The sequence below is a fragment of the Canis aureus genome, chromosome 21 (assembly GCF_053574225.1).
Source record: "Canis aureus isolate CA01 chromosome 21, VMU_Caureus_v.1.0, whole genome shotgun sequence".
Classification (NCBI taxonomy): Eukaryota; Metazoa; Chordata; class Mammalia; order Carnivora; family Canidae; genus Canis; species Canis aureus.
The window spans coordinates 13,580,349-13,591,451 of record NC_135631.1 but is presented as its reverse complement, the minus strand read 5'-3'; the positions used below and the strand labels follow the sequence as shown (position 1 = coordinate 13,591,451).

The window sequence follows — 11,103 nt, the reverse complement described above, 5'->3', positions numbered from 1 at the left end:
ACGGAGGCTGGGGACTGAGTTCTGGGCTGGCCGGGAGCCCAGCACCTGGTCTTCCCGTCCCGGCCGGCGGGGCCGAGAGCGCCGGTAGAACGGTTAATCATTCCTCGGCCACCGGGAACTGCCCGCAGCCCCGCAGCCTCGCAGTCCTCGCCACCTGCGGGCGTGGGGGCGCCCGCGAGCCTCGGGCCGGCCGGTGAGCCGTCGCTCCGCCCGGCGCCGCGCGGGGCCCGCGCCCTCTGCACACGCGGGGGCGGTGGCCGCCCCGACCGCTCATTGGTCCGGACCCGGACAAGCCCCGCCCCCGGCTGGCGGGGGCTCGCCGGCCCGGCGCCCCGCCTTCGCGGCGGCGGATTGGCCCGCGACGGGACCCGTCGGTCGCGCTGGTGTCTGGGAAGGAGAGAAAATGGCGGCGGAACCGAGCAAGACCGAAATCCAGACGCTTTTCAAGCGGCTTCGCGGGATTCCGACCAACAAGGTGCGCGGGCGGAGGCGCGGGGGGTCCGGCGCCGGCGGAGAGGGACCCCCCCGTCGGCCCTGGGGCCTGAGGGAGGGAGAGGGGCGGGCGGGGCCGTCTCCCTGGCGTGGCTTCGCCCGGCCTCGACTCGGGGCTCCTGACCGTTGGCCCACCGCCTCCTCCCCCAGGCCTGCTTCGACTGTGGCGCCAAGAATCCGAGTTGGGCCAGCATCACGTACGGTGTCTTCTTGTGCATTGACTGCTCTGGCGTGCACCGCTCCCTGGGCGTCCATCTCAGCTTCATCAGGTGGGGTCCGCGGCTGCTGTGCTTCCACCCGGCCGGCCGGGGCTGTGTGCTCAGCGACGGAGAGCGGCCGCCTCGCCGGGACTCCCGGCCAGGGAGGGAGCCGCCTGTGTGCGCCCCTTGCCGTGTAGGCGGCTTGCGTCCGCGTCTAGCGCAACATTTCCTCTTTTCCTGTTGGTTAAACTTAACACTCTTGTTAGTTGCGGGGAAAAGTTAGCTGCATTGACCTTGTTGCTGATGGAGCACATGTCTGGAGTGAGACTGACCGTCGGTAAGGGGAGAGGCAATGCCAAGCTTGAGTGCTTGAGAATTCGACTTCCTTTCCGATCTGGACAATAATTAGTACTCTTTCGACAAGGGAGAGTGCAGGAAATAGGGTGGTGGCTGATTACTGTTTCCTGGGCACCTACTGCAGCCCGAGGCCAAATGACAGGTGTGGGTCTGCCAGGGAAGCGTCTTCCTGGTGTCTGCCTGTGGGTGACACGCAGCCCTTGCACACAGGTCCACAGAGTTGGATTCCAATTGGAACTGGTTCCAGCTGAGGTGTATGCAGGTCGGCGGAAATGCCAATGCGGTAAAGCTCCTTACCATCCTCCCCACCCCCATTCTTCTTCTTGGGTTCTAGCAATGTCTTCCTAGGAGGCCCTGTTAGTATCTGTTTTCAGAGGTGTTTTGTTTTGTTTTTTTCTTTTCTTTTCTTTTTTTTTTTTTTTTTTTTGGTCTATAGCAACACGGTACACTTTTCTCTAAACTTGGAAATTGATTCTTCTCAAGTGGGTTTGGATTCATACTAAACCAGACGCATGTTCTTCGGGAAAGGCCAAGGGATTTGGGGCCTCCACAGTCATCCAGATCTTGTGAGCCTGGATGAAGGATGGGCATAGTGGATGGCAGGCTGTCCTCAGGCAGCATTGAGAGATAGCTGAGGTTCAGTCAGTTATCTCAGAGGATGGGAGGCCATTTTTTTTGCAGGGATTTCTGAGGATCTTTACCTCTGAAAAACTGCTGGTGTCAGTAGAGTGTATTGTCAGATATAAACAATAACTGGGCTTTTACAAGGGGGTACCTCTTTTGCTCTGGGGAGTCACCTGTAGCATGCTCTCCTCCCTTGCTCTCCAGACAGCTTTCTTCCGCCAACATGGATGTACAGCCAGTGACGCCAACACCAAATATAATAGCCGAGCTGCCCAGATGTACCGGGAGAAGATCCGGCAGCTGGGGAGTGCAGCCCTGGCCAGGCATGGCACTGATGTAAGTGTGTGTTCCCCGGGGCTGAGGTAGTGGGGTGAGTAGGGATATTCAGAGGCCCATGTTTCAAAGGTGTCTTCTTCCTTCTAGCTTTGGATAGACAATATGAGTAGTGCTCCCAGTCACTCCCCAGAGAAGAAGGACTCTGATTTCTTCACAGAACACACTCAAGTGAGTGCCCGCAAGGAACGCTTCACATGATTGTTGCTGGCAGGTGGCTTATTTACCAAGGTCAAGGCCTTCTGTGGTCATGTGGCATGGAGTCCATTCACCTTGGTATGGCTCCTTGGACAGGGAACGTCTACAGCCCACTGCTGAGTAGGCCCAGAGGTTTCCTCCTCCCCGGAGTAGATGTGCAGTGTGGTCCTCCTTAGGAATGGACTTCTATAAACTGGGATAGTAGGCAGGAGGAGAAGCTTCTTGAGAGCTCAAGAGGTGTCAGGAGCTCCAGACAACTTTTCCTGGATTCTTTCCCCATAAGAAAGGTACTGTGGTTGGGACAAGGAAAGGAGTCCCTCCCCAGCAGCCCACCCCTAGGAGGAGGTTTCCTGTCGACTGGCACTGGGTGCTAAAGTCAGACTCTCTTAATTTGAATTCTTGCTTCTCTTCTTAGCATTTCTAGGATGGTGGCCAAGGCACTTAACCTGTCAAAATCCGAGTTGCTAAAAGAGGCTATATCTACCTTGTAGGGTTGTCAAGATCATTAAATGTATTTATGCGTGAAAAGCCTTTAGACTTGTGCTTGGCAGGTGGTAAGTGCCCAATAGTAGTTGTCATGAAATTAAGGGGATGAGCTCTGGCTATAAGTACATAGTGGAGGGGTGGAGGTGGCTGCTAATTTCCTATTTCTTTTTTCCATAGTCAGTAATAGCAGCTATACTTTTACTCACTAGCCTCCAGTTTTTTTTCTCATGGGCTTGGAGGAAGGCCTCATACCCACTAGGTACCTATAGGTTCTTGGTGCTCCTTGCCCGTAGGAGTGGCTCATCAAAGCTTCTATGATCTGGCTTCTTTTTCAGCCCCCTGCCTGGAAAGTACAAGCCCCCGACCCAGCAGAGACCCAGCAGCTAACCCCTTCTACAGAGATCAGTAGTCTGGCACGTGAGTTCAGTCCAGATTTCAACCAAGGGCCCTGGTGTTGGCAAAGGACTTGGTCTAGGAAGGGGACACCTGGCCAAGGGGATTGGAGTGAGTGAGTGGGTGTGTGTATATGTTCCTATATTTCTTGGTGAGCTGTGATTCATTTTAATCCCTTGGAGGAAGTGGTGGGCGTTTCTTTTATCTTTTGGTGGCATCAGCAAGCTGAAGAAAGCCAGTCCTTCCTACTCTTATCCTATCATTCCCCTTAAGGGGAAGTCACTGCAAGCTTTGTACCTTATATCCAAATTCCACTATTGCATCCACAGAGCCAGAGCACAGCCCCAACATGGACCTGCTTGGCACCTCACCCAAAGCCTCTCTGGGTCAGTATGCCACCTGACAGGTGGGGGGTGACTGGGAGAGGGTGGGCCTCCAGGGCTCTTTTCAGATCTTCTGCTGCCTGGTTATGTGGACTAAGACCTCAGGAGTGAAGCATCTGACCTTTCTGGAGTGGGGACTGGGATTGGGTTTGTGGCTGTAGCATCAACTGCAAGGACTTTAGAACCAGCCCTTTTGAATTGATAAACCTGGTAGCTGGTATACGAGGCCTGAGGTCTGCCTCTGTATGTGGAGCTGGATCTAGCCAAAGTGTGGGGAGGCCAGTATGAGACAGGACACCTAACCCTGGAGTCTGAGGCAAGATTGGCCTCTGTGGTCCATTTCATCAGATTAGGGTGCAGCTCTCACAGCTGAAGGCAACACTGTCCTTTCTCAGCCTGTCTGTGGCCCTTCAGTTGTTTTTAAATTCTCCTTAGTGTTCTTAAGTCTTGGTTCAATGTTAGAACAGTCTGTTTGCTGGCCTCGGTGGTTCTGTTGACCCTTGGGGGTTGGGGCAGGAAGCTAGCAGAATGATTATGAAACTGAGCCCATGGGAAGGCTAGCATGGCTTAGTCTAAAATGAGGCCTCTCAGAATGATTTTGGTCTCTGGGCTTGGGAGCTATAAGGAGGCCCTGGGGTGGGCCCCTTGTTAGCCACAAGTTTTTCTCTCTAGAGTCCATGTATCTGTCACCTAAAGGGGCCCTTCCTGCCAGAGGTAACCAACAGCTGCTCGGGGAACCCAGCCCCTTGCATGCCAGTTCCCTGCTGAAGGAGCTGAGGCTGATATTTAACATCTGCCTCCTGCTTCTTGTTGGTTCAGGGACTGTGACAGTCTCTGGTGCTTTGGGTTTAGTTCTTGTCTCAGTCAGCTGGGAGTCAGGAGCCTTGCCTAACTTTGTCTGTCTGTCCTTGGCTTGGGCTATGCCGATGCCATTGGTTGGAACTGGTGGGTGGCAGCCTTGCCTTCCTCTGCCTGGAGCTGTTTTTTGTAGAAGTTCTTGCCAAGAAGTTGCATGGTACAGACTGAGCTGCTGCCTCTGACCTCCCTTTGTTTTCACTCTTGCCCCATCTTCTTTCTCACACAGAACCGAGAACCTCCCTCATTGGCAAGAAGAAGCCAGCAGCAGCTAAGAAAGGGGTAGGTGGAGAGAGGCAGTATGGTGGTGGTTAGGAGCTGGCGTCAGCTTGACCTGCCACTTGCTGGCTGTGTGACTTTGGCAAAGGTACTTCTCTAAACCCTATCTGTGAAAGGGTTGTTAAGACGACTGTTGTTAAGGGGCTCCTGGGAAGAGTCCATGTGATTGTGCACGTCAGGTGCCCAGTGCATACTGGGCCTAGTCAGCATTACCTGCTGTTTTCAGGCCTGAGGCATCCGCTGGCATTGTGTGAGCCACCTCCTGCCCAGCTCCAGCAGAACCACTGTTCTCCCTCATGACCATGCTGGCTGGGCTCCTATTTTTTACCCTAAACTTTAAGAAGAAATGCTTCCTTTGTGGGTGTGGCTAGAGGACCCACGCTTGGGAGGGAACAGAAGACTTCGTGGTTGTTGGCAAGGCCTCCATCCCATCATTCTCCTCTCAGCTGGGTGCCAAGAAAGGCCTAGGGGCCCAGAAGGTGAGCAGCCAGAGCTTCAGTGAGATTGAGCGGCAGGCCCAGGTGGCAGAGAAGCTCCGTGAGCAGCAGGCGGCTGATGCCAAGAAGCAGGCTGAGGAGTCCATGTGAGCGTTTGCCCATGGGACCCTGGCTTACGTGGCGTTGGGTGGGCAGGGAGGACAGGTGAGGATGCATGCTGGCCTCTGACACATTTATTCCTTCCCAGGGTTGCCTCTATGCGCCTTGCCTACCAGGAGCTCCAGATTGACCGTAAGAAGGAGGAGAAGAAGCTCCAGAATCTAGAAGGGAAGAAGCGAGAACAGGCAGAGAGGTTGGGCATGGGCTTGGTGTCCCGCAGGTGAGGCTTGGCTCTGGGGTGTGGCAGGGAAGTGCCACTGTTCTGGGAGCCACTGCAGATTCTTCCCAGCAGTTTGGGTTTTGAGGCTCAGTCTTTGAGGCGGAACAGATAGATGGCTTTGCTTATTGTCTTGAAGTGCCTAGTGTAGTGCTGGTCACAGAGTAGGTGTGTGCTCACCGTGTTTGTTAAATGAAACAAACACAGGATTGGGTGCTTTTTCAATAAACCCAAGAGGGTATGGTGGTGTTGCTTAATGGGGGTGCTAACAGCGTTTCGGTGGGACAACTGTTTATTTTTTAAGAGCTCCCTGAGAATTGCAAAGATCTTAGCATCCCCAGTTCACTAAATGCCAATGCTGCCAGGCATGCTAACACGCAGAAATGCTCCTAGACCATGCCCTTTGGCATTGACAATGCCCTTCCTGTTTCATGACCACTGGGTTTGTGTTGCTGTGGTTTTTTTAAAAACAAAACAAGGACTGCAAACCAGTTCTCTGAACCATTTTGTTTGCTCTACACTAAGAGTTGATACCTAGAGATTTCGGTAACACTAGACTTTCGATCTCTTAAAAATCGGAGTATTGGACAGCACCAGGGCCAGCCATCCTGGCTGCGGTGGGCTTGTGAGCTCCACCACTGGCCTTACCTGCTGAAATACAGCAGTCCTGGGCAGGGGGTATTACTGTGTCCTTTTTATAGGTGAGAAAATGGACTTAGCAATTCAGCAACTTGCCTGAAGGCCACAGATCTCGTTATTGGCACAACTAGATTTTGAGTGTAGAATCATTGATTACAAATTCAGTATTTTGGGTCTTTATACTCTACTTCTCTGAAAGAGGACACGGCTGGCTGGTCCTGCTTCATCTTTTCAGAACATGTGCCAGTTGGATTTAAGTTACGCTATTTATTTCCCCACTGCTAATCAGGGAAACCTAAAATCTTAATCCCGGAAAGGACTCTAGGTCTCCTCCCTTTCCCTGTTTCAGTCACAGAAATTACTGGGTTAAAGGGTCTGAACAATTTTTTCAGCTGGTTGGTTCTTTTTTGCAGTGCAATAGAATCTTTGACTTAAACCCAGCCTACCCTTCCTAAAACCCTATTGTAAGACATTTACTCCTTGGGCTTCTGCCCGCTAAGCGCTGTAGATATTTTGTAATGAGTTTATTGAAGCGGTGTTAACTGTTAAGATGCCTCTGTGGAGCGTGACACGGGAGGATGTCGAGGCCTCAGGAGTTAGTAGCACCTGCCCAGCTCTGTCTCTTCTCCCTGGGAGACCAGACAGCAGCCCCAGGGCTTAGTGCAGACAGCCAGGCTCTGTACTTTGACAAAGGTAGGCTGAGTTGGGGGTTAGGAAACTTAAGACCTCTTCCTTTGATGCCATTAGACTCTTCCTGGTTCTGGGGCATTTTGCATCTTTTCAACCTGTCGCTCTTGGCGAAGGATGTGGCTCATAGTCTGTTGAGTTGTTTTTAAGGACAGAGCGCACTACCATTTGGCGCACGTCATTGTTAACATGCCAGCAGACAAGCAAACAGTCCTTGGCCAGGGAAGCCCTACTTTGAGAAAACGAAGCTGATGTGCGGACAGTTGAGGGTGTCCTCCGGCCCAGCCAGGCCCATGGTGCTGCCTGCTGGGTCTGGCCCTGCCCTGTGTGTACGGCATGAGGGGAAGGTTCTGGGGGGGGACGGGGCGCCCAGTGGAAGAGAACCCACATTTCCAGCAGCTGGGCATCTTGTCTTGTGTGGTGATGCCGCTGCTCACCCCTGCTCTCGGGCCGGCCCCACTTGTCTTCACAGCTCTATCTCTCACTCGGTGCTGTCGGAGATGCAGGTGATTGAGCAGGAAACCCCAGTGAGTGCAAAATCCTCCCGTGCGCAACTGGACTTGTTTGATGATGTTGGTACTTTCGCCTCTGGACCCCCAAAGTAAGGCTGTCGTTGGGGTGCAGACTTGGCCACCAGTTCCTCATTCAGTTCTTCTAAGCTACTCTACTGTCTCACTAGGTACAAGGACAACCCCTTCTCCTTGGGAGAAAGTTTCAGTTCCCGCTGGGATACAGATGCCGCCTGGGGTGTGGACAGGATGGAGGAGAAGGAGCCAGAAGTGACCATCTCAAGCATCCGGCCTATTTCAGAAAGGTGGAGTGGGCTAGGGTAGCACTGTCTGGTAGGATTTTTCTGTGATGGGAACATTCTGGATACCTGCACTGTCCTGTGGTGGCCACCAAGTATGTGCCTACTGAGCTCTTCAGATGTGGCTAGTGCAGCTGAGGAACTATTTAATTTTAATAATTTTATATAGTCACTGTGGCTGGCAGCTACCAGATTGGGTCGTGCAGGAATCACACTCTGGTTTGAGCTGTGCTTAATCATCACAGAAGGCTTATTAGTAGCTTCTTTTGTTCAGTATCAGTTCCTCTGGCAAGAGGGGCCCAGTCATGCTTCAGTCCTGGCCACCCAGGGATTGTGTGTTTCTGGCCACCATGTTATGTTATTTAAGTTTATGTTAACCTGGGTAATGTTTGACTGATGAATTACTTGCAAATCATTTGTAAAACGGGGATATGAGTAGTCCCTTCACATGGTTGCTGGAAGGATTAAATGTAACAGAACTTATAAAGCAGCCAGCCCAGGGTGTATGCATGTCAGCAATCGGTAGGAGCGACCGTATGCCGTTATGTCCACACTGGGATGCCTTTGCCAGTTAGAATGCCAAGAGAATAGGTATAAACTCAGGCAAACAGAGACATAGGGTCACTCTAGTGTTAGGCCAATTGTAACTTGGAGTAGACTGGCAGTAGTGATGGAGAAGGAGCCAGATGTCATAACATCCTGGGTGAAGCTCTTGTGGTTCAGGGTAGAGGACTGGTGCCCTCTAGACTGTGTCCACGCTGCCTGGTGGAGGCAGTGTACGCTCTTTTGTGCTTTGGCTTTGGTGTGGAGAAGAGAGGGGCCTTGTCTAGGGGAGAGGGTTGAGGAGTCCCAGAGCCACAGCCAGATGGGGCCATAGTGAGTCTCTCCAGAAGGCCACTAGCACTTTTCTCAGCTTCTGTTAGTGATGGGTTTAGTAATACGAGGCTCTGATAGCGATAGAAGGATCAGAGGTATCCCACATCCACCCCTCAGAGTCACAAACAGAAGGGAAGTGGAAAGCCGGAGCTCAGGCCTTGAGTCCAGTGAAGCACGTCAGAAATTTGCAGGAGCCAAAGCCATCTCATCGGACATGTTCTTTGGGCGGGAGGTGGATGCTGAGGTAAGTAGCGTCGTCCAGCCTGAGCCTGGAGGCGGCAGGTCGGGGAAGAGCTTCCTCCTTCCCATTGCTTTAGGCTTCAGCACCAGGGTATCTCGGCCGGGCCAAAAGATCCCCAGGCCTTTCCCTTTCTTCACCGCAGCATGAAGCCAGGTCTCGACTGCAGCAGCTCTCGGGCAGTAGTGCCATCAGCTCGTCTGACCTCTTCGGGGACGTGGATGGGGCTCATGGAGTAGGTAGGGTGCCATTGGTAAGGTGCACACCCGGTGGAACCTGAGCAGAGCGGGGCCTGGGCAGGGCTTGCCGCAGGGCTCTGAGCCACCCTTTCCCTTGCTTTTACAGGTAGTGTATCCCTGGGCAACGTGCTCCCCACAGCTGACATTGCCCAGTTTAAGCAGGGCGTCAAGTCTGTGGCCGGGAAGATGGCTGTGCTGGCCAATGGTGTGATGAATTCTTTGCAGGTGAGGCTGGGGCTGCTTGGCCTGGGGCAGGAGGGGAAAGTGATAGAGTCCTTGGAGCTTGGCCTTCACCACACCCGGACACTGCTGCTGGGTGGACCCGGGCCTGAGAGCTTTTTCTTTTCCTGGAGGGGCAGCTTTTGAGCTCGGTACCAGGGCTGGGCCACTCCCTAAGATGATGCCGTGTCCGCACTGATTTCTCCAGCCTTGTCTGTAACCTTAGCTCCTCCTCCCCCTCCCCAGCCTCAGGATCAAGCAGGGCTACCCCCCCTTGGGATCCCGCCACAACCCCTCTCCCGCATCGGAGTAAAATATAAAACAATCTCTGCCATGCTCAGATAGGTGCCCGACTCCCCAGAGTCCTGCAGGGGCATGTGGGGGATGCTGCTGCAGGTGAGAGACTTGGGACTTGTTTTTTTCTTCCCCCACGTCCAGGATCGCTATGGTTCCTACTGATCCAGGCGCCACGGTGCAAGTGAATGGTGGCAACAGCAGCAAAACCCCCATGATTCCAAGGCCAGGGGCGCTTGCCTTGTGGAAGCTGGGGAGGAATTGTTACTTTATATGTGTTGTGTGTGAGTGGGGTGGCCTTTGAGGATCTCGGGTGAGGGGGATGGGCGGTTCCAGCCTTGATCTCTGCCTGTACACTGAGCCCTTTATTGTCCTCCCCTCGCACGCCCTCCCCTGCGTGCTGATAACTGTCCTCTGGTCCTGCCCCGCAAGCTGCTGCTCACTTGTCCTGCCACACTGGGAGCAAGGGGAGGAGTTCCCTCAGGCGGGCCGATTCTGGGTCCAGCCCTTCCCTAAGTAGGGAAAGTGAGAAGTATAAGGCTTTCTGCTAGCTCTAGGATCCTTCCAGGTTGTCTGGGGTTTGGCCCCCATCCTCTGGAACCAGTGGGCAGGTCCAGAAAGAGTTCTGCTGTGGATCAGCCCCCGAGGGAGGGAGGCTCTGGACTTGCTGCTACTGCTGCTCCAGCAGGCTCTTGTGGGCGCCCGGGGTGGGGGTGGGATGGGGAGGGAGGACCTTCGTCTGGGCCTTACTAAGGGCTGGGAACTTGACCTGCTACCTAAAGGTTTCATTTGGGATCAGACTGGAGGCCCGAGTGATCTTCTCCTGTCTCACCACCCCTTTTTACAGTGATCACTTGAGGGATACTTCTCCTGAGTGTCTCGGAGTCCTTCCATACCATCCATTGTGGCGCACAGGACCCTCTGTCCCTTCTTCCCTTGCTTGGTGGCCATGGTGGGTCTCATCTGCCCTGTGCCCTGCTCTGGATGCTGTGAGCGTAATGCTGGCCAAGGAAGCAGAGGACATAAGGGACAGAAACAGGCTCTTGGGGCTCAACTTTCTCCTTCTGTATCATCCTGGTCTTGGGCCTGGACAGCACCACCAGTGAGTGCTTGAGGCACCCACTGGGCTGCAGGCCTTGTCCCTTGGCCGTGCGCTGTGGCCTCCTCGGTGCCATCTTACCCCTGCTGTGCTGCCCACTGTGGGGTAGGGGTTGGGCTCTCAAGCAACACGGACCCTTCTTCCCTCGCCCCCTCCCCCAAAGGGACGTGACTTTCTTTCTGGACTGTTTGTATTGAAACAGAGTGGTGTCAAATAAAGCCTCGACAGGGCCCTGGGCCACTGTTGGTCTGAGTGAAGTGGTGTCCTTTCTGGATCCTGCCTCCCTGCCCAGTGCAGGTCCCTGGCCTCACTCCCTGGGCTCCCACCGATATGGGCAGGGTGTCTGGTGCTGAAGCTGAGGGCATGCTCTCCGGGGCCTCCAGCTTGTCTCTTCTCTGAAAGCCAAAGGCCCCTGGCTTCTCGGCCCTGTGCTGCCGCGAGGTCCGGTGCAGCCTCGACCTCACCACCCTGTTGCACGCGGAGGAAAGAGCTGGTATTAGTTGGCCCTTGAACTCATCCCGTGAGCCCTATGGCCATGGGTAGGCACGCAGCCTAGCAGCCCTGCACCTCATCCCAGCCGCAGGCTCGACT

At 54.1% G+C, this 11,103-nt stretch overlaps 2 protein-coding genes across 7 annotated transcripts in view; one reads left to right on the top strand and one right to left on the bottom strand.

Annotated features, from left to right (window-relative positions):
- Positions 1-315: 315 nt before the first annotated feature.
- On the top strand, positions 316-10,769 carry ARFGAP2 (ARF GTPase activating protein 2). Of its 3 annotated transcripts, XR_013359974.1 has the most exons (18): positions 316-475; positions 643-761; positions 1,260-1,332; positions 1,878-2,009; positions 2,097-2,177; positions 3,026-3,107; positions 3,413-3,469; positions 4,139-4,180; positions 4,551-4,603; positions 5,047-5,183; positions 5,285-5,416; positions 7,212-7,340; positions 7,419-7,553; positions 8,541-8,667; positions 8,807-8,900; positions 9,007-9,125; positions 9,558-9,697; positions 10,261-10,769. XR_013359974.1 is itself a non-coding variant. In XM_077863105.1 (17 exons), exons 1-17 carry the CDS (start codon positions 404-406, stop codon positions 9,576-9,578), a joined length of 1,605 nt encoding a protein of 534 aa, XP_077719231.1. In that variant the 5' UTR covers positions 316-403; the 3' UTR covers positions 9,579-10,769. The 3 variants fall into 3 exon arrangements, 2 of the variants coding, with proteins under 2 accessions (XP_077719231.1, XP_077719232.1); XM_077863105.1 differs by having other exon boundaries at positions 9,558-10,769; XM_077863106.1 differs by lacking the exon at positions 4,139-4,180 and having other exon boundaries at positions 9,558-10,769.
- CSTPP1 (centriolar satellite-associated tubulin polyglutamylase complex regulator 1) overlaps positions 4,461-11,103 on the bottom strand; it is a 199,516-nt gene continuing 192,873 nt past the window's right edge. For all 4 annotated transcript variants that reach the window (XM_077863113.1, XM_077863107.1, XM_077863112.1 and 1 more), the window contains one exon: positions 4,461-10,980. In XM_077863113.1, coding sequence (XP_077719239.1) covers positions 10,722-10,980 — 259 coding nt within the window. In that variant the 3' untranslated portion in view covers positions 4,461-10,721. The remainder of the gene's footprint in view (positions 10,981-11,103) is intronic.